Consider the following 20,726-nt stretch of genomic DNA (forward strand, 5'->3'; position numbering starts at 1 on the left):
GATGGTGAGAGTAAAACGTGTGACAAAAAAAATCAATAGAACACACCTATATGCATACACGAATACAGTTAATACCCGGATTTGTGTGATGTAATTTATTTTTAATTTTTATATTTTATTCAAAACAAGACACTCTCCTGACTATCAACCCAATTATGACCTGTCTCATTCATTTCGGTTGAAATAATTATGTATTTATGTATGTATTTATTTAAATAATTAAAAATAAAAGAAAATGATCGTAAAATGCACTGCTGATAATACGTCGGTTAAGTTAATTAATTTCGATGATCGAATAAATTAAATGAATTTCCGCTTGTTTGGACACGTGACCAAATGACGCAGGCAGCAACATGGCGACCTCCAGTGAAAGCAAGAGCGAGCCAGTGAGGAAAAGACGCCTCAAAGGTGCTTCAGAAGCAGCAGCAGACGTAAAGTTTACCGACAATGCCTACACAAAAGATGCAACCAATGCAATGGAAGGCACTAAGAAAGAAAAGAAGCTCCAGTCCTTACAAACTGGGACTTTCTGGCTCACTCGTATTGTGCTGTTACGTGCCGTTGCCTTTATTTACTGTGAGTATGCCGGCGTAAGTGTAAACATATGAGTCGGTTGTTTTTAAGAAAGTCAAAAGCGAATTTGTCGGTGAATCTTGCAGCTTTAGATTTAAATACAATACATGTACATTAAATAAAACAACCCACCCTGATTTTGGACTTTCTCTGATTAATTTCCACGAAGTTCCTAAGAAACAATAAAAATAAGGGGACAATGCAAAAAGAAGACACCATAAAGGGATTCCATTGACAGACAAACATAAATGCACAAACATGCTCTTTAATGTCACCCCCCCCCCAGTTGTGGCGTTCACTGTCGCTTACAACCAGAATAAACAGCTGATCGGCGAAAATGGCCTGATGCCCTGCAAGAGCTATCTCAATAGTGTCAAACGCTACGTTGGAGGAAAGATATGCATGGCGGCTCTGGCCTATACACCCTCCATTCTCTGGTTCTTGGACTGGAGCAATATGGACGCTAACCTAGATGGCATCGCCTTGGTGGGGATGTCCCTGTCTGGTTTTGTTCTGGTGACCGGAATGGCCAATATGGTGATCATGGTGTCCTTGTGGGTACTGTATCACTCCTTGGTCAATGTGGGGCAGCTGTGGTAAGTTTTGGATTTGATCAAATGTAAGAATGACAGTAAATCATGTAAGACATCATGATTTAAATTGTATCACCATTTTAACAATGTATATTTTTTTTATTCCTCTGCAGGTACTCCTTTGGTAAGTTTATTTCATGTTTTTTTTCTGTAATTGATTCCCATTAATGATTTAATACCCCTTTCCCTTCTACATTGACCGAAATGTGAAGTGCATATCATCCTCACTCCATGTCAAAGTCATCTTTATTGTCAAATATGCTAATATCCATGACATACAGCGCAGATGAAATTAATATCCTCTCGGACCCAGCGTGCAAGGCACTTATAATGTGGCTAAAAAAAGACATACACAATACATGTAATTTCTAAATGTAAAGTAAGGTAATGTCGTATGTAAAGTGACATAATGTAGTAATGCAAAACAAACAAAAAAAGGTCTTCTTGATCATTATTTATTTAACTTTATTTATTTTTAATCTAGGCTGGGAGAGTCAGCTGTTGGAAACGGGCTTCCTGGCTATTTTTTTGTGTCCTATCTGGACTCTGTCTCAAGTCCCACGCCGCTGCCCTCCTTCCCTTATCTGCATTTGGACATTCAGATGGCTCATTGTCCGCATCATGCTTGGAGCTGTGAGTGAAACTCTCTTCTTCTGACAGTACATTTATATATAAAAGATGCATTCAGGTACACTTGCACAAAATGAACAGGTTGTGTATTTCAGGGCCTGATTAAAATCAGAGGGGACAAATGTTGGCGAGACCTCACCTGCATGGATTATCACTATGAGGTAGATTCATTTTCTGCGATATATTATGTTCAGAATAACCATTTTCAGGGTCAGCGGTTACAATGGTGGACAGCTTATCAGGTTGCAGGTTATCATTATAAGTGCCTGAAATTGTTGATATTTCTTTCTTTTAAAAATCTCTTCTACCCCATCATTTTCATCTCAGACGCAGCCCGTCCCAAATCCCGTGTCTTACTATATGCATCGTTCACCTTGGTGGTTCCATCGCTTTGAGACTATGTCCAACCACTTTATTGAGCTCATCGTCCCATTCTTCACTTTCCTGGGTAGGCGGATGTGCATTGTCAATGGCGCGCTGCAGGTTATATTTCAGGTAAGCAATTCTACATATTCATGCAATGCAAAAAAAAATAATAAAATAAACTATGGTCTTAGTTACTGTTTACGTACTTTGGAATCAAACTGTTTTGTGTTTTCGGGCCTACCAGATAGTTCTGATCGTGAGTGGGAACCTCAGTTTTCTCAACTGGTTGACCATTGTACCCAGTTTGGCCTGTTTTGATGATGCGTCACTGGGATTCTTGTTTTCCTCCGGAAGTGGAGCCAAGAAAACGGTTTTGAAGATTCAAGATGAGGAAAAAAGTGGACGAGCACCTGAAGCCACTAAAGGTATTAATGCTGTGTTCGTTTTTGGTGTGGCGGAGAAATGTTATATATTATTATTATTATTATTATTATTGCTATCTAGCTAGCTATCTATTTGCTATCTGGCTAGCTACCTAGATAGCTATCTATTTGCTCTCTGACTATCTGGCTATATATTAACTATCTAGATGGGAAGAAAGAAGCAGGCTTCTGATTGGCTGCCGAGCCGAGTATGCAAATTTCAACTGCAGGTAGTCTATGTTTGTGTGCTTGGTGACGGTACACGTGTATTGTTAGCGCGTGAAGGCGAGAGCGTCAGTGAGGAGTTTGTTGAGCGCGCGGTCAGGACAAACCATCTATGATTTGGCGGAATTTAACACAAGTAGGTATTATTGAGCTTGAATATTTCGTTGTGTAATAATATGTTTTGAATGTTGAAAGTGATTCCATTTTTCAATAAATGTTGATTTCTTTAACTTTGCCCCTTCGATGGAAACTTTGGAATGGATGGAAACAGACGCAATCTTGATAAATCACAGTGCATATGTTATTTTAATCTATTTCCATTTCCTCCTCTGCGAAGTATCTGCGAAATAGTATGTAAACGCCATATTCCTTGAGACAAATTTACCTGATCAGGAATATCTTTCACATTTGAAAGACAGTTAATAAATTGGGGTCTGACTGTGCTATGAGGTTTGTACACACTACATTTAAAGGACAACCGGTACCATTTTTTTGTGTTTCCCACTGACATCAGAAAAACGTTTTATAGCATCTAAAATACCCAAATCAGGCAGGCTGATATTTTTAGTTAAATGAAAAACACCAATAAAAATGACTTCAAAATGAATCCGGAAATGGCCAGTTTCAGAAGGTCCCACCCCCTTGTTCGTGACGTCACGCCAAGACGTCTTGCCTTGCTCGAGAATCAAAACAATGGCTTCAGATTCGGAGAAGATGTTTTCTTGTTCTTGTTCTTCTGAAGAGGAAAGCATAAATGTTTGCAATTGATTCTAGGAGTCCTCCCATATCAATTCGAGCCGTGAAGGACAGAAATGTAGCACCCAGAAAAAGCAGAAGATTGCGCCCAAGCTCCGTTGGAAATGGGCTGATTTGTCAGCTGGGAATTTGTGTCAGCGAATATCAAATAGTTGTCTTGGTGCAACACACAACGATTCACCATGGCGTTATTTATGTGTTTTCCTTCTAATTTCACCATCAACACGGATCAACACGGATCAGGGGCGGTCCAAACGTGACGTCACATGGGGATCGTCATCAACTCGAAAACTAGACTTCATGAATATTCAGCGCAAGTCTTAAACCGTAAACTATAGCTATATGCTGTGGAATCTTTGTAAAATACGCTCAGTCGAAGTCATTTGAAGTGATTTTATAAATTATGGACATAACTTGTTCGGAGTATTTCCGGCCCAAACACTCCCTCCAAATGCTCCTGGCCCCTCTGTCAAATTTTAGAACCCAATGCGGCCCGCGAGTCAAAAAGTTTGCCCACCCCTGATCTAGATGGCTATTAGCTATCTATCAGGCTTGCTATCTAGCTGGCTAGCTATTAGCTATATATTAGCTAGATTTCTATCTATTTGAGTTTCTTCCGGGTTGAGTGAACGCTGGCGCGTGTTGCTGCCACTGCTCACCCACAGAAAAACGTATCCTGTGACTATAAAGTGACCTTAAGAGTTTTGAAAGGCGCTTAGAAATGAAATGGATTATTATTATTATTGTTATTATTATCTGGCTATCCAGCTGTCTATATGGCTAGCTAGCTAGTTGGCTATTTGCTAGCTAGCTACCGAGCTAGCTATTTTCTAGCTAGCTAGCTACCTAGTTAGCTACCTATTTCTATCTGTCTAGCTGTCTATATATTAGCTATCTAGTTAGCTATTAGCTAGTTAGCTATTAGCTATCTATCTGGCTAGCTATATAGTTTATGATTATTGCTATTATTATTCATTATTCATATTTTTAATTGTTGTTACTGTTGTTGTTATGTCATTTAATTTAATTTTTTAGAGGTCATTATTCCTTCCATGTTTCATGGTGTAAGCATTTTTAGTGGAAACCGCACAGAGGTAGCTAGTAATGATGGCAACGTAAGATGGCTGTCCTCTTGCTTGACCCGCGAGGATCCAATTATTATTATTATTATTATTAATAATTATCCTATTTTAATAAAAGACAGTAGTTGAAACTGGTAGCCTCATTTTTCATATAAAAACTTCCTGGTTAGCTGCTACGCTAGCACTTCCAAATATGGGCATGCTAGCATTGGTTTGCTCTCGTCATAATCTGGTGTTACGTAACCTTTGCCTTTAGTTTTTGATTTTTTTATGGAAATCTGTTTTTTCTCAACAATATTTGTCTGAACTTCATTTTTAATTTTGCCTCTTTTTTTTAATGCGTGTATCAGGAATGCGAATTCGTCAGGTGGTCAACGTGTCATTGGGCATTCTGATCGGCTGCCTGAGTCTTCCGGTTGTCGTGAATTTACTGAGTCCCAGGCAGGTGATGAACACCTCATTTGATCCACTACGCATCGTCAACACCTACGGGGCCTTTGGCAGGTACATTTCCTCATATTTGACGTTTAGTTGTTGGAAATAGCAAACGAGATTCTTCCATCCTCAGCTATTAATCGTCAGACATTTGTATTCCCACATATTTAATAATTGTATTCCCATTTGCAGTATTACCAAGGAGCGCACTGAGGTGATTTTCCAGGGCACTCTGAGTGAAGATCCCAAAGACCCGAAGGCAGTTTGGGCGGAATATCAATTCTTTTGTAAACCAGGAGATCTTTACAGGCGGCCATGCCTTATTTCCCCGTATCATTATCGCCTGGACTGGCTCATGTGGTTTGCGGCCTTCCAGGTGAGTCGCTCAACAGCAAAATCTACCTATGTAGGACTTATGGATTCACTGCTACATATGTTTTTTAAATAATGACAATATCTTTTATTTCCGAATACAAGCACTAATCATGGTTTAAAACTCAATTCACAATATATTTATTCCTTGCGTTGTGAGCTACCCTGCTAGCTGGATAGCTAGCTATCTAACTGGCTACCTAGCTCGCTATCTTGGTGGCTTCCTAGCTAGCTATCTATTTGCTATCTCTTATCTATCTAACTAGCGAGCTAGCTATATATTACTTATCTATTAGCTAGCTAGCTAACGTTTTTAATCTATTTGAGTTACTTCCGAGTTGAGTGAACGCTGGCGCGTGTGACTGCCGCTGCTCACCCGCAGAAAAAAACGATCCTGTGACTTTAAAGTGACCTTGAGAGTTTTGAAAGGTGCTTAAAAATGAAATGTAGTATTATTATAATATAATCTTTCTGAAGTTAAAAAAATCTAATTCCTGTATTTCACATAGACCTACGAGCAAAGTGAGTGGGTCATTCACATAGCAGGACGCCTTTTAGCTAACGATAGCACAGTCCTTTCGCTGCTGGATCATAACCCCTTCCAGGATAAGGCCATCCCCAGGTAAGGGTTTACAGCTTTCAGCCTGATTTTGTGTCGCAAAATGATCTATACTACAATAATCTATATTCGGGCATTGCTAGCTCTGCTTGTAGCGCCTATTTCAGTCAATTTGACATTTATATAGAACTATTACTATATACTACTATACTATACTATATATACAGTCCTATTCTATCTGTCTCAGGTGGGTACGAGGAGAACATTTTCGATACAAGTTCAGCCAGCCGGGCAGTGCCAATGCAGCTGAGGGCAAGTGGTGGGTGAGAAAGCACATCGGGCCCTACTTTCCCGCTGTGGATCTTGCAGCACTCAAGGGATACTTCGAGTCCAGAGATTGGCCTCACCCACATATACCAATGCGGAAAAACTAAGGATATTTGACATGGAACTACCGCGGTAAAAAAAAAAATAACTCACCATCAATGGTATAAAAATATGTTTGATAGCCTCACTACAATTGGGACCATATGATCACATACCTGTCAACTTGTACATTTTCCCAGAATTTAGTGTTTTGTATCATTTCAAATAATGTACAGCGTACTACAACTTTTATACGGCAAACAAAAAAGACCATTTTGGCTCAAATCCAGTTCATCTCAACTGCTGGCAGCCAACGACAATGTCCCCGTCGATTGCTACTATTGTCACGGCAAACCAGCAAAAGTAATTCTCAATCATATTTTTTTTTTGCGCTGCGTACGGTCTGATTGGTAAATGCATAACGTACACATGTGTGGTAAGCTGTCTGTATTTCCGCTTGTGTTAGCATTTTTTTTTATTATTTCAGATAATGTAGTGTACTACAACTTTTATACTGGAATTGTAATCATATATAAGGGTACAGTCAAGGTTGACAGGTATGTGATCATCATGATATGGGTACTTTTTTTAACATATGCCGCTGCTTTTGACTAAAATGAAATGACAAAAAACTACTCTGCTATTGTTTGCTTGTTTATTCACCTTAAATAACAATGGGTTTTCATTCATTCAAATATAAAGTAACTGTGAAACTGTCCTGTCGCTTTGAACCGAAAATGTTCTTAAAATAATCATTTCTACCATGTCAGAGTCACGTTGAGAGTTGTTGACAACTTTCTGAAGATTTATTAATATTCGAATACAGTAAGTATGCGTTCAGATGCAGGTAACCGAACAAAGACACTTGTAGTAACAAAAAACTACCAATAGAGGCTGCTAAAGTAGCGTAGCTATTTCCCCCCAGTGATGACACATTGACGATTGAAATGACAAAAAAACTACTCTGCGATTCTATGCTTGTTTATTCACCTAAATAACAATATAAGGTAACTGACAAACTGTTCTGTCGCTTTGAACCGAAAATGTTCTTAAAATAATCAATCTACCATGTCAGAGTCACGTTGAGAGTTGTTGCGTATGCAGTATGCGTTCAGGTGCAGGTAACCGAAAAAAAAAAGACAATTGTAGTAACAAAAAACTGCCAATAGAGGCTGCTAAAGTAGCGTCGCTATTTCACCCCAGTGATGACACATTGACAATCGTGTCGGTATTATGATTGACATCGTTCCAAGCCTGGAACAAAATGATTTCCTCGTCGTATTTAAACATTTACTTTTTCCAAGTTTACTCTTAACTTTCTTGAGTGCAGAGGAACCTTTTTGGCCTCCTGGCGACTAGCATATTTTTCATTTTGGCCAAACACCGAATTGTCTGGCAAGTTACCCGTGAAACGTATTGCTTGTAGTTCACCCTTCTGACATTGTTTTCATAAAACATTCTTGTGGGAAAGCTGTTTAATTTCCTGGCTTGTCTCCTGAAGCGGTGTACACAATGCATAACCATTCTAATATTACGCCGGATAGTGCAGCCTTGCGCTTGGACACTTATAACTTTCGAATTTTAATGAGTGCCAAAAGCAAATTGCGCTTTTGAAAACGAAATTTGTATTAATTTTTTTCTCCCGGTGTTGACTTTCCCTTTAAACCATCAAGAGCATGCTGTTCACTCCAATCAGCAACGAGAGAGAGATAGAGAAAGCGACTGTTTACATTGAGAAGCGCATCATCCAGGTAGCCGCTCACAAGTATTTTAGTTTTTTGTTTTTATTATACTTTGCAGCGATACCGACTTCGGTTGTTTTTATTTTTTTGTCACGTGCGTTAGCAAAAAAAAAGAATAAAAATAAAGTGACGTGGGCTCAGGGGTGAACTTCATCGTCCTCCTCTCCACGGGTGCCACTCGTCCAACCTACAAGTGAACCAGAAGGAGCACGTTTATCTCCTCGCTTTTGACTTCTTAATACTATTATTTCTTTCTTCTTTACCCCAACAAATGATCTTAACGCCAATTGTTACCAGAGCCATGTCTAGGAAGAAGGCGTTAAAGGGCAAAGGCAACCCGAAGAGTCCTAAAGGGTCGCCGAGCGGTGGTGGCGGTAGGACTGGGAAATGTTTGACTGCAGGTGCGTCGCCGACTTCTGGATTGGTTTACCCCAGCAGACCTTCCATTAGCAGCAGCGGCGAATTCTACGACATTGCTTTCAAGGTGAGATCCATTTAAACGTAAGTGCATCGGTAATTAAGAGTGTCCGAGTAGTTGCAGGTGTGTTGTCACTGCCAAAGTTTTCATATCGTCTATTTCTTTAACCTTGCCGTTGAGATTTTCTATAAAACGTCTTGTTCTCATTTGTAATGTGATACCCAAAGAGGTAATTTGCTTATCTTTTTGTTGTATTGTTGTTTTCATCGTTGTGCTAGTCAGTTTAAAATTAAAAAAATGGTTCTTTGTTTGAAAGGATTGTCTCAGAATGTAAACCTCACGAACATAAGCATTATTTCACTAATTCACTGCCAGACGTGCAAAAAATGTCCAGTCCAGTGCCGGTTTTTGTCATGGTCACTCAAATTCCAGGACCCACCGAATATTGAGTTTTCGGACTACATAAACATTCAATGCAGCGTAAGAAACCTCTTTTTGTTCATCAAAAAAAGTTAATTCCTAAATTATATGGGTCTGGAGTTATATGAGCTAGAAATGAGTGTGGCTCTACAAAATACACTGCAATAACTGTACAGTATATTGGTTTATATGGCACTTTAACAACAGCTGAAGCTAGAACTAAGCGCTAACATGGAAAAAAGGGCAATGCTACCCCCTTGTGGAAGGGAAAAACATTTCCAGAGGACAGAGCCAGCGCTTTATCGGCACCCAAACGAGAAAAAACAAAACCGAACAAATTCGGGAATGGCGCTCTGTCATATTTTCCATTCCTGAATAAATTTGTGAATGGCAGTGAATGAGTTAAGTCTTTCTTTGACAACCAATGCGTGTTGCAATGCCAACAACATAATGGAAAAAAATAGTGTTACTATATTGCAAACCTCCTCCGTAGATGAATTATTGCCATATGTAAAAAAATAAAATCATGGGGTTTTGTGTTAGTTTGACTTTCTCCCAACAAATAGAAATTCAATTCCAAATACCATGCATGTTGTGTAACACTTAAATTCCCTTTGGCCATATTGTTCAGTGTGTTGGGCCTATTTACATTTACGTGCAAGTTATAAGTCTCACTAAGGAACAGGTCTCAAAGTCAAGGCTTGGGGGCCAAATCTGGCCCACCACATCATTGTATTCGCCCCGTGAAAACAAATCAAATTCCATGATGCTTGGTCAATTCTGAACCAAAATGTAAAAATGTCCCATGTAAACCACAATAACAGTTATTAGTTTTGATTTCTGAATTGAAAACTAGTTATTCATTAATTTGTTATGCGCTCTGTGTGTAATATGGGGAGGGGATTAAACATTCTAATGGCTTCCTCAAATTCAAACCAGCACTTCAGAGGTAACGACACTTGAGAGGTAACGACAAAGTGGCCCATGGCAAAAAAATGCGTTTGACACAGGAAAGGCTCATAACATGAGGAACAAATCAGTATTCATTTCTCATTCTAAGTTAATGCCTGGTAAATAATTGACCAAAAATTTGACTTTTATTGTTTGCTTGTTTCAAATGAAGAGCCTTGGACTATCTGGAAATGTAAAAAAAAAAATGAACCAATGACTCAACCAGGGCAGTGTCATGATTTTCTAACAAGCCAGACAAACACGTTTTGGATTGCTCAGTCTTTGCGCTAGGTTGCAGTCTACTGAGTGTAATTGTCGGCCATCTGTCCTGTAACAGCTTTTTTTTAAATTTTACAACTCTTATTGAGTGTCATTTGATTTTTGCAGACAGAATCTCATGATAAAGAAATGTTGAGTGCTCAATCTAAACTTATCTGATACCGTAAAGTCTCGTTATATCGATATTCAAGGGAGTCCGAAAAAATATCGATATAACCGGGACTATCGATATATCCGACCCTGTTTGCATGTAATTTTCTCCGTGCGTGCATAGAAATAGTATCGATATAACCGGGACTATCGATATATCCGATATCGATATAACGAGACTTTACTGTATATGCAAAACACAGTTTTCTATTTCAGCAAGGTTCATTTTTTTTGGTGTCTTTAGGTGATGCTTGTGGGTGATTCAGGTGTTGGGAAGACCTGCTTGTTGGTCCGCTTCAAAGATGGAGCGTTTCTCGCTGGCAGTTTCATCTCGACGGTGGGCATTGACTTCCGGGTAAGTTCCCCTGAAATGCGGGTGAACTGGTAACAGCAAGCCTTGTCGTTTCATAGTTTTTTTTAACTCACAAATTTATTCGGGAATTGAAAATATGACGTAGAGCGCCATTCCAGAATTTGTTCGGGTATTGTTTTTTTCATGCTATGTGCCGATAAAGCGCTGGCAATGGCCTCTGGCAATATTTTTTTCTCTTCCACGAGAAGGCAAAATTTCCCTTTCTTCCATGTTAGCGCTTTGTTCCAGCTTCAGCTGTTGTTCAAGCGCTATATGTATATATTGCATTATATTTTGGACAGACACCCTTGTTTCAAGCTCAGATAACTCCAGACCCATATAATTTAGGAATGAACTGTTTTCATCATGAACTGCTGCACTTTTATTAGCTAGCTAGCTAGCTTTCGATCTTTTTGAGTTACTTCCGGGTGAGTGAAAGCTGGCGCGTGTGGCAGCCGCTCCTCACCCACAGAAAAACTGATCCTGTGACTGTAAAGTGACCTTGAGAGTTTTGAAAGGCACGTGTAAATGAAATGGATTATTATTACTAGCTAGCTAGCTATTTATTAGCTATCTAGTTGGATATCTATTGGCGATTGGTGGTTAGTTAGCTAATTGAGTCAGGAAGCATATTAGCTATCTAGCATTCTATTAGCTAGCTAGCTAGCTTTCTATCTTTTTGAGTTACTTCCGGGTGAGTGAACGCTGGCGCATGGGGCAGCTGCTACTCACCCACAGAAAAACTGTCTGTTTCTTACGCTGTATTGAATGTTTATGTAGTCCTAAAACTCAATATCCTGTGGGTCATGCAATTTGAGTGACAATGACAAAAACCCTAGCACATTTTTGCACATCATCTAGCAAGTGAATGAGTTAACCACCTGAGAAAACAGAAAAATAGCTTTTCCGATAACAGCATATCAACATGAATTCTAATCGACAATTTTTCACAATGCCTATTAGATGCTGTATTGAACAAAATACCCACACAGATATTGCAAAACTGGAAACGGTTAGCTTCAGTCATGACATGATTTCGCAGAAAAAAAAAAAAAAAAAGCTTGTTTACGTGCTATGTATGAAGCTTTCAAGTATTCATTCAATCAATGTCGTATTTTATTTTCCTCTGCTGAGCACGTGCGTGGACTAGTGATCGTAAATATTGACACACACGCACAAAATGACCCAGTGAACACCGGTAACACAGTAAGAGCTTGATGATCAATATGTTTACGCCATTTTGTGTATTTCACTTTCAACTTTTGAATTTGCATATTGGTGGGCGTCACGCGTACCAGGGTCCTCATTGAAGTGCTCATAATCGACCCGACTCCCCCACGCCCCCTCTTTCCTGCTCAAGCTGTGCTTTTTGCACCGCTGTTTGTTTCATCCTAACCTAGCTTGCCTGCGAAACACAACTTAAAAGTTACAAGCACCCTCTTGTGAGCCAGATGAACAAACAAGAAATAAAAAGGCCATTTTCAATTTACAACGTAGGGCTGGCCATAATCACACACGGGTGCGAGCTGTTTTGTATTCTCATAGACTTGATGCTGCAATCTAGCCGATGATGATGATGATGGTGGTGGTGGCATATTAGCTGTTCTGTAGCTTTCATGACGTTCTACTGAGAAGTTTTGAACACAAACGCAGCCATGGCGACTGCATATTTTATATTCAGACTTCAAGAGACGGTTCTAATTATTTTTGAACCAGTTGCTTATGCTTGACTGTCCGCCGTTATTTTTAGCAGTTGCAAATTTTCTTTTTTTTTTATGAATTCAGATGCAAATGTGAATCCCTCAGAGGGAAATTCAACTTGCGGTATTTTATTTTTGTTGTATTTGCAAGGCTGAATATTGAACCAAGCGTCTTGCTCAAGGGCATCTCTCTGCAGGCAAAGATGGTCATTTAACCTTGTTTTGCCATTCTGTATTCCGGCATCGTCCCACCATCCTTAGGAATGCTCCTCTCTTCCAACAAGTCGTAGTCGTCTGCGCCTCAAATTATAGCCCTCTGTCTCAGTGTAAGTCCTTCAATCAACATTGCTACCCCCACCATTATCATTTTCATCAGCGTATTGCTGTTATATATTTTTCCAAACATAGCTCTAGTCCCATAAATAAATTAGTAAATAAATCAAATAAGCAAAAAAAAAAAGACACAAAAATAAATAGATTAAAAAATAAATAATTTAAAAAACAAATAACTTAAAAAATAAATAACTTTAAAAATAAATAGATTACTAGATTTCCAAATGTAGCCCCAGTCCCATAAATAAATATGTAAATGTATTTAAAAATAAATAAATAAATAAATAAATAAATAAATAAATAACTTACAAAATAAATACCTTTGAAAATAAATAGATGACTAGATTTCCAAATGTAGCCCCAGTCCCACAAATAAATATGTAAATAAATAAATAAATAAATTTCAAAATAATAATGTAAAAATAAATCACTTTAAAATAATAACTTAAAAATAATGACTTAAAAATAATCACTTAAAAAATAAATCACTTAAAAAATAAATCACTTAAAAATAAATCACTTACAAAATAAATCACTTAAAAATAAATCACTTAAAAAATACATAACTTTAATAACTACATAAAATAAATAACTACATAAATAGATATACAGATTTCCAAATATGGCCCAATCCCATAAATAAACACATTAATAAATAAAAGAAAAGTAAAAAAAACAAATATATTATAAAATAAATACATTTAAAAATAAATACATTTAAAAATAAATACATTTAAAAATAAATACATTAAAAAATAAATAACTTAAAAAAATAACTTTAACAATAAATGGATAAATAGATCTATAGATAAATAAATCCATAGATAAATAGTTAAGTTAAAAAAAACTGCCTTTTCTCGAGTATCCACTACTCCAGTGGCGTAAAACATTTGGCACCCCTTCCTCACCCTACCTCTCCAATTTCTGTGCTCTTTGCATATGTATCACACACTAACATATCACGATAAAGACTCGACTTTAAGCATTGAGTCCGTTTTTTTTACAACTAGAAAACTTGATCCATGATCATGTTCATAAAAAAAAGAAATCTTCATAAAAAAGGAACCGCATAACTTGTATTAAGCCTCCTTATAATATAAGACCTATTATAAATCCCACAACAGAATAATTTTCTCTGCATCTATTTTCCCCCTCCTGCACGCTCTACTAAAAATAAGCCAGGCAAAAAATGATGAAATGCATTCATGCTAATAAGATTCCATGGGACAAGCTCACCAGAACAGAAGCTTATTTCTTCCTGTCTTACATAACCTGCCTAAATCTTGTGCTTGTCTCTTGATTCTGAATTCTAATAGTTGTCAGTTTTGACAATTTTTGGGGAGACTGTGACGAGCCTGAGTTATTTTTTCCCCCTTTTATGTTTTGGGGCAAAGGATGCTGAAAGGTTGCATCGCTTTGTCGCCAGGCGTGTCGCTTTTGGCGTTTCCTTTTTACTGCTCCGACGATACCTTTTGTTGAGCATGTCACCATGACAACGCACAACACTATGTGGTTATATTATTCAGTAGATTCTGTTTATTTGGCGACAGATGGCTGGCATTTTTTTCCCTCCAAGCTTCACGGACAGAGGTCATCATTTGAGGAACATGTTCCCATGACGTCGCAGGCAGTAAAGTAAGCCGTTAACTAAAATTAGCCTGAATTGACAACCTCGGTGGGTGGGTTTGTTGCAAATATTCTTGACAGGTTGGCCTTGAAAGCCTCTTTGCGTTACTTTACGACTATCTCGATTGCTGGCGCTCCAAATTGGAAGCTTTCCAATTCAATAAGGGTTTGCTGAAGGATGGCAAAGCTGTTTGTCGCGATACAAGGTTCAAATTCTGATCTGCACTCAACATGTTTGGAGATCAGAAAAATATTTTGCATACACCTCAGCGGATGTTTTAAATATAAATATTGTATTGTATTGTAAACACAAGTGGGATTTGCTCATCCTTTACTTATTTAAAGGACAACCGACGTCACTTTTCTGTTTTTTAACTGACATCAGAAAAACGTTTTATAGCATCTAAAATACCCAAAACACGCAGTATGATATTTTTAGTCAAATGCAAAACACCAATAAAAATTACTTAAAGCGAAGGTCCCACCCCCTTGTTCGTGGTGTCACCCCAAGACGTCTTGCCTTGCTGGAGAATCAAAACAATGGCTTCAGACTCGGAGAATATGCTTTCTTGTTACTCATCCAGTTATGAATATAATTCAAATAGTTCTGAAGAGGACAGCATATATGTTTGCAATCGATTAAAGAATTTATTCCGTGCCATTTTGAGGCAAGGGGCGGGGGGTGTAGCTCCAAATAAGAGGCAGAAAATGGCGACAGAGCTCCGTGTAAGGAATTGATCAGCTCGTTTCCACAGGCTGATTAATTCCTTACACGGAGCTTTGTTGCCCTCTTCTGCCTCTTTTTGGTGCAACACAAAGTTTTCAGACCAAACAAGTACAGCAAAATGCATTGACGTGATGAAGGACTGCTACGATGTGTCCTTTTTTTTTTGGTCAGGGGCGTTCCTTCAGTGACGTAACGTGAGGGCTCGTCACCAAGTCAAAAACAAGACTTCCGGATTATTCAGTGTGAGTCTTAAATTGTAAAATATAGCTATATGCGGTGGAATCTTTGTAAAATACACTCAGTAGAAGTCATTTGAAGCCATTTTACAAATTATGGACACAACTTTTCCGGAGACGTCGGTTGTGTAAGTTTATACAATGTAAAATATGAGGCTGGGTTTTTAAGTCTCATATTAATAAACATGTGTATTCATATTGCAGTTTACTCTTGGAATATTTCCACAATGATCATTTTTGAGGAAACAAAAAAAAATCATGTTCATTTATCCTGTGAATATCAAGTGATTTTTTTTTTTTAATAATTTAAATCGCTATATTTTTTTGCATTCAAGGAAGATGTTCCTTTCTTCTCGTGAATAAATATAAACCTTAGTTCCTGGAAAATGAACCATTTCAGATAGCAGTTTGTTTCCAGGCAGTGCTACGAAATAAAACAATAGCGTTCCAATTTAAAGATAACCGTGGTGCATAATCTAGCACACCCGTGTGCCCAGAGATGACAGATGCGAATTCTCTGTGAGTGAGCAAATGTTAGTGTGCGTGTGATTGAATTAGCTGAAATGTAACAAAAATTGTGTTAATGCAACGAATCCTGTCGCACGTGTCGTCCCATGGAGGGACAGCGGTCACTGCGGTGGACAGCTAATCACGCTCTTTATCATCTTAGGGGGTGCACGGAAGGGTTGAAATAAATAAATAAATAAATAAATAAATAAACACATTTGTACATAAACAAATACAGTGAGACCTCAACTTACGAACTTAATTGGTTCTCAGACAGAGTGTGTAAGGCGAAAAGTGTGTATCTCAAAAAAAAAAAAAATCCCATAGGAAACCATCAAAATGGGAATAATCCGTTCCCGGGTTTCCATAAAATATACTTTTCAACTAAATAAGCCTTAAAACTACACACAACATATCTTATTCTATGTATAATAAATGTGATATTGTATTGTAATGAAAGAAATACACTGCATTGTATCATAAAGTCACTTTATTTGCATTTGTGATGGTCATTGATGGCTTGATGGAATGGCGTTGGAGGTTGAAGGTCAAACGGAATTGCTGTTTGGAAAGAGAGGCGCATTACATGAGGACTGTAATTAAAGAAATAAACTGTGCTGTAAAATAAAGTTTTATTTACCTTTTTGATGGTCATTGATTGCTTATGCAAGGAGAGTCACCTTCCATAAGGACTGTTGGTAACTTAACCTCTGGTGCTGTTCGGTCGTGTGCTTCCGCCGAAGATCACTCCGCCAGCCGTGGTGGGTGTGTATTATGAAAATAGTGCTTATTATAAGGTTTAATTTTCATAAATTTGACGTTTGTAAGACGAAAAGTTTGTAAGATAAGGTGTTTGTAAGTTGAGGTCTCACTGTATAAATAAATAGATAAATAAACATAAATAAATAGATAAAGAAACATAAATAAATACATACATGAATGAATAAATAGATGAATAAATACATGAAAAAATCAATACATAAATGGGTGGATAAATAAATGAACAAGCAAATGGATGAAAAAAATAAATGAATACATTGACAAATAATTAAATACATAAACTAATAAATATAAACATAATGCAACAAGTAGACAATGATCGAAAAAGTTTGCAGTGACGTCGAAATATTCATTGACATTTCTGAGAGCCTGAGTCATTAAAAAAAACAGGATTTCATCTTTACGTTGAGCACAGGGAGCTGATATCTCTGAGAAGCAGCACGTCAACGCGCCTTTGAAAATGGCTTCCTTTTGTGTCGATGCTGTTTCAAGGCAATTTGTCTTTGTGAATTGATATCCTTTATGGTCTTAGTCACCGTGTTAGGTAATCATCACTTTTGCATTCGGTGTGCATGAAACATCTGAGCGTATTTGCTAAAAAAAAAAATCATACATACATTTTTGCAAATACAGTGATACACACTTAATTGGTTCCCAGAAAGTGTGTGGAAGGCGAAATGTTCGTCTGCCAAACATTTATTTCCCATAAGAAACCATTAAAAATTACAATAATCCGTTCCCAGGTCCCCATAAAACATAATCTGTACTAAATAAGCCTTGAAACTACAAAAAATATACCATATTTTACGTATAATAAATGTGCTATTGGATTGTAAATAAAGTAATAATCTGTGCTATATAATAAAGTCGTTTTATTTACCTTTGTGGTGGTCGTTGATGTAGTTGCCTCTTGATGATATCCGAATTAAGCTGCCGTGCTTTCGCGGCGATAATACCCTCACTCCCACTGTCCCCTGCTATCTGCTTTAAATTAATCCAAATCAACAGACGTTTTTCAACCTCTTCTATTGCCTGAGACCGTTGCTTAGACAACACAGAAACACCCTTAGCCACACATAGCAATAGTCGACTTAGCATACTGGTACTGGGACGCTAAGTCACACAAACGCACACCTCGTTCGTGTTTTTCGATGATCTCCTTCTTCTGCTCGACTGTAATTTAGCTTTGTGTCCTCTTCGGCTTAACACTGGCCTCTGGTGGGGTCTTTTTATGTCCCAAAAAAGCAAAAGTACTCCACTCTATAACAAACCACGTCTGCACTGAGTGCACTCAAGTAAAGTGGGTGCTTTTCAAGCGTGTGGTTTGATTCGTCCGCCGTAAACTCGTTTGTATGCCAACATTATATTCTCCCAAATTTAATGTTTGTAAGGTGAAAAGTTCGTGAGCTAAAGCGTTCATAAACTGTGTTATCACGGTATTTTCAATCTCAGGTCTTCAACTAAATGCTGCAACATGCTGCAGTGCACCCGAAGCACTGCAGGAGCTCGCACGCCACGGTGGAAAATGGAGAGAGAGGTTAGGCTGACATCTATACTGTCCAGTAAGATTTATTACAGGGCCGGGGGATTGCCTTCGCCGTATTGGTCAGATAATCCTGTCGTACCTCTTGAAATAATAGCTGATTTTATCAAGAGGGTGCTTTGGTCTCCATGCTGAACAAAAATATCCTGTGAATCAACTTGTACTCTTCCTTCGATTACCTCTCCCGTGAACCCTCTGACCTGATAATATGATGAGCTGTGCACTGTAGTAAACGTTGTCTCTCAAGGGGTTAAGAATCCCTTATGACTGCATTTTGTGATGATTAAAAATAAATCATATTGAAAGGCGTGCGCAGATTTGTGTAGGGTCAATAAACAAAATCGAATTTATTTTTCCCCCTCCATAATTATCTCATTTCTAATTCTAAATGAATCACCCCCCCCCTAAAAAAAAAAAAAAAAAAGATAACAAAAATATTGACTGACTTTACCTGTAGTTGTTCCCTCTTAAAGGACAACCGACGTCTCCGGACAAGTTGTGTCCATAATTTGTAAAATGGCTTCAAATGACTTCTACTGAGCGTATTTTACAAACATTCCACCACATATAGCTATATTTTACGTTTTAAGACTCGTGCTGAATATTCAGGAAGTCTTGTTTTTGAGTTGGTGACGAGTCTGTACGTGACGTCACTAAAGGACCGCCCTTTACCGTAAAAAAAGACGCATTGTAGCGGTCCTTCTATCACGTCAATGTATTTTGCTGTACATGTTTGGTCTGAAAACCGTGTTGCACCCAAAAGCGGCCAGAAGAGGGCGGCCAAGCACCATATAAGGAATTTATCAGCCTGTGGAAACGGCGGGGGCCACAGGAGGTTGCCATTCTGTGCCTCTTTTTTTGGGTGAGAGATTTTCCCCCAATGTTGCCTCAAAATCGCAAAAATAAATTATTTAATCAATTGCAAACATTTATGCTTTCCTCTTCAGAACTATTTGAATCATATTCATAACTGGATGAGTAACAAGAAAGCATATTCTCCGAATCTGAAGCCATTGTTTGATTCACTAGCAATGCAAGACATCTTGGCGTGACGTCACGAACTGGGGGCGGGACTTTCTGAAAATGCCCAATTCGCAGCTCAATTTTTTCGCGGATTTTGGGCACTAAGTCATTTTTATTGGTGTTTTGCATTTGACAAAAAATATCATACTGCGTGTTTTGGGTATTTTAGATGCTATAAAACGTTTTTCTGATGTCAGGAAACAAAAGATGGTGTCCGTTGTCGTTGAAGCATTGCATTGTGATACAAATGTGGTTAAAAAAAAATCATTAATGTACTATGTTCAGTTTAATTCAGATTTAGCATCCGAAAACTAGCCCCCTCCTTTTTTGGCATCACTTTATAGGAAAAAAAAAACTAGATACTAAATTATTCACTGCCAGACGATGTGCAAAAATGTGTCCACTCCAGTGCCAGGGTTTTTGTCATTTTTACTCGACCTACCGAATATTGAGTTTTAGGGCTGCATAAACATTCAATGCTGCATAAGAAAACTGAGACTATCTTCTTTCATCTGAAAAAAAAGATGCTGATCTTATTTGGCTCAAGAGTTATCTGAAAAGGAAGTGGGGGCGGCTGTATAAAAGGCAAATCCTTCCCCCTTGTGGAAGGGAAAAACATTGCCAGAGGTCTGACCGGAGCTTGATTCGCACCGCTCTGCAAGAAAAAACAAACCCGAACAAATTCGGGAATAGCGCTCCACGTCACACTTTTCAATTCCCGACTATATTTGGAAATGGCAGTGAATTAGTTAATACATTTTTAAAACATGAATTTTTCTCGAATATTTAAATGGACTTATGTGCACACGCGTCTCCGATTTATGTTTTGCACAGCTTTTAATGAATTCATAACAAGTTTAATGACAAATTTGACCATTGTTGTAACCGCGGTGCATTCAAATAAATCGAGATCGCTCAACAGTGCAAGACATTTATTATGCAGAGTAATTGGAAGTTTGTTTTTTTTAAACACGATATGCCTCATCTTCGGCTGTGTCGCAACTCGCTGCTGCACATTAAAAAAAAATGTCAACTTAAGAATCATTTATATCATAAAATGTCTTAGAGTCATAGTGGCTATCCCTCGTCGGGAAAGATTCTATGGCACTGGTGTCAAAGTCTAGGCCCACGGGCCAAATCCGGCCCACCACATCATTTTTTCAGCCCGCGAAAGCAAATCAAACTTGTTAAATTCCATGATGATTGCAAAAATCTGAGCCAAAATTTCATATTTTTGGATGTCAACCGCAATAAAAGTCATTATTCTTGACTTCAGATTTGAAAACGAGTTATTCATTCATTTGCTGTTTGCTCTAGATGTAATATGTGAAGGGATTTAAACATCCTAATGGGTTCCCCAAATTCATAACGGCCCTTGAGAGGAAATCATAACTACAATGTGGCCCGCGGCAAAAAATGACTTTGACACCCCTGTTCTATGGCGTTACCCTTTAATAGTCTCACTAAAATAAATTCCTCATTTTTATCATCTGCAAAAGTACATTTATCATGCATAGCTGTAAATCTCTGTTAGTGAATGCTAATTTTAGCGCACATATT

The 20,726-nt window shown here is 38.0% G+C and overlaps 2 protein-coding genes across 3 annotated transcripts in view; both read left to right on the plus strand.

Annotated features, from left to right (window-relative positions):
- The first annotated feature begins 351 nt into the window (after nucleotides 1-351).
- lmf1 (lipase maturation factor 1) lies at nucleotides 352-7,014 on the plus strand. Its single transcript, XM_089015434.1, has 11 exons — nucleotides 352-576; nucleotides 860-1,169; nucleotides 1,280-1,290; nucleotides 1,651-1,799; nucleotides 1,892-1,957; nucleotides 2,124-2,291; nucleotides 2,407-2,587; nucleotides 4,998-5,151; nucleotides 5,275-5,458; nucleotides 5,964-6,076; nucleotides 6,261-7,014. The coding sequence occupies exons 1-11, from the start codon at nucleotides 354-356 to the stop codon at nucleotides 6,445-6,447; spliced, it is 1,746 nt and encodes a 581-aa protein (XP_088871560.1). The 5' UTR covers nucleotides 352-353; the 3' UTR covers nucleotides 6,448-7,014.
- A 136-nt stretch (nucleotides 7,015-7,150) lies between these two features.
- rab26 (RAB26, member RAS oncogene family) overlaps nucleotides 7,151-20,726 on the plus strand; it is a 44,149-nt gene continuing 30,573 nt past the window's right edge. Inside the window, exons 1-3 of one of the 2 annotated variants that reach the window (XM_089015432.1) lie at nucleotides 7,151-8,130; nucleotides 8,419-8,605; nucleotides 10,584-10,694. In XM_089015432.1, the coding sequence (XP_088871558.1) occupies nucleotides 8,423-8,605; nucleotides 10,584-10,694 (294 nt within the window). In that variant the 5' untranslated portion in view covers nucleotides 7,151-8,130; nucleotides 8,419-8,422. Of the gene's footprint in view, nucleotides 8,606-10,583; nucleotides 10,695-20,726 lie in introns of both variants that reach the window. The other variant, XM_089015431.1, reaches the window with a different exon arrangement.

The sequence above is a fragment of the Hippocampus bargibanti genome, linkage group LG15, assembly GCF_051943395.1.
Source record: "Hippocampus bargibanti isolate YZ-2025 linkage group LG15, ASM5194339v1, whole genome shotgun sequence".
NCBI lineage: Eukaryota > Metazoa > Chordata > Actinopteri > Syngnathiformes > Syngnathidae > Hippocampus > Hippocampus bargibanti.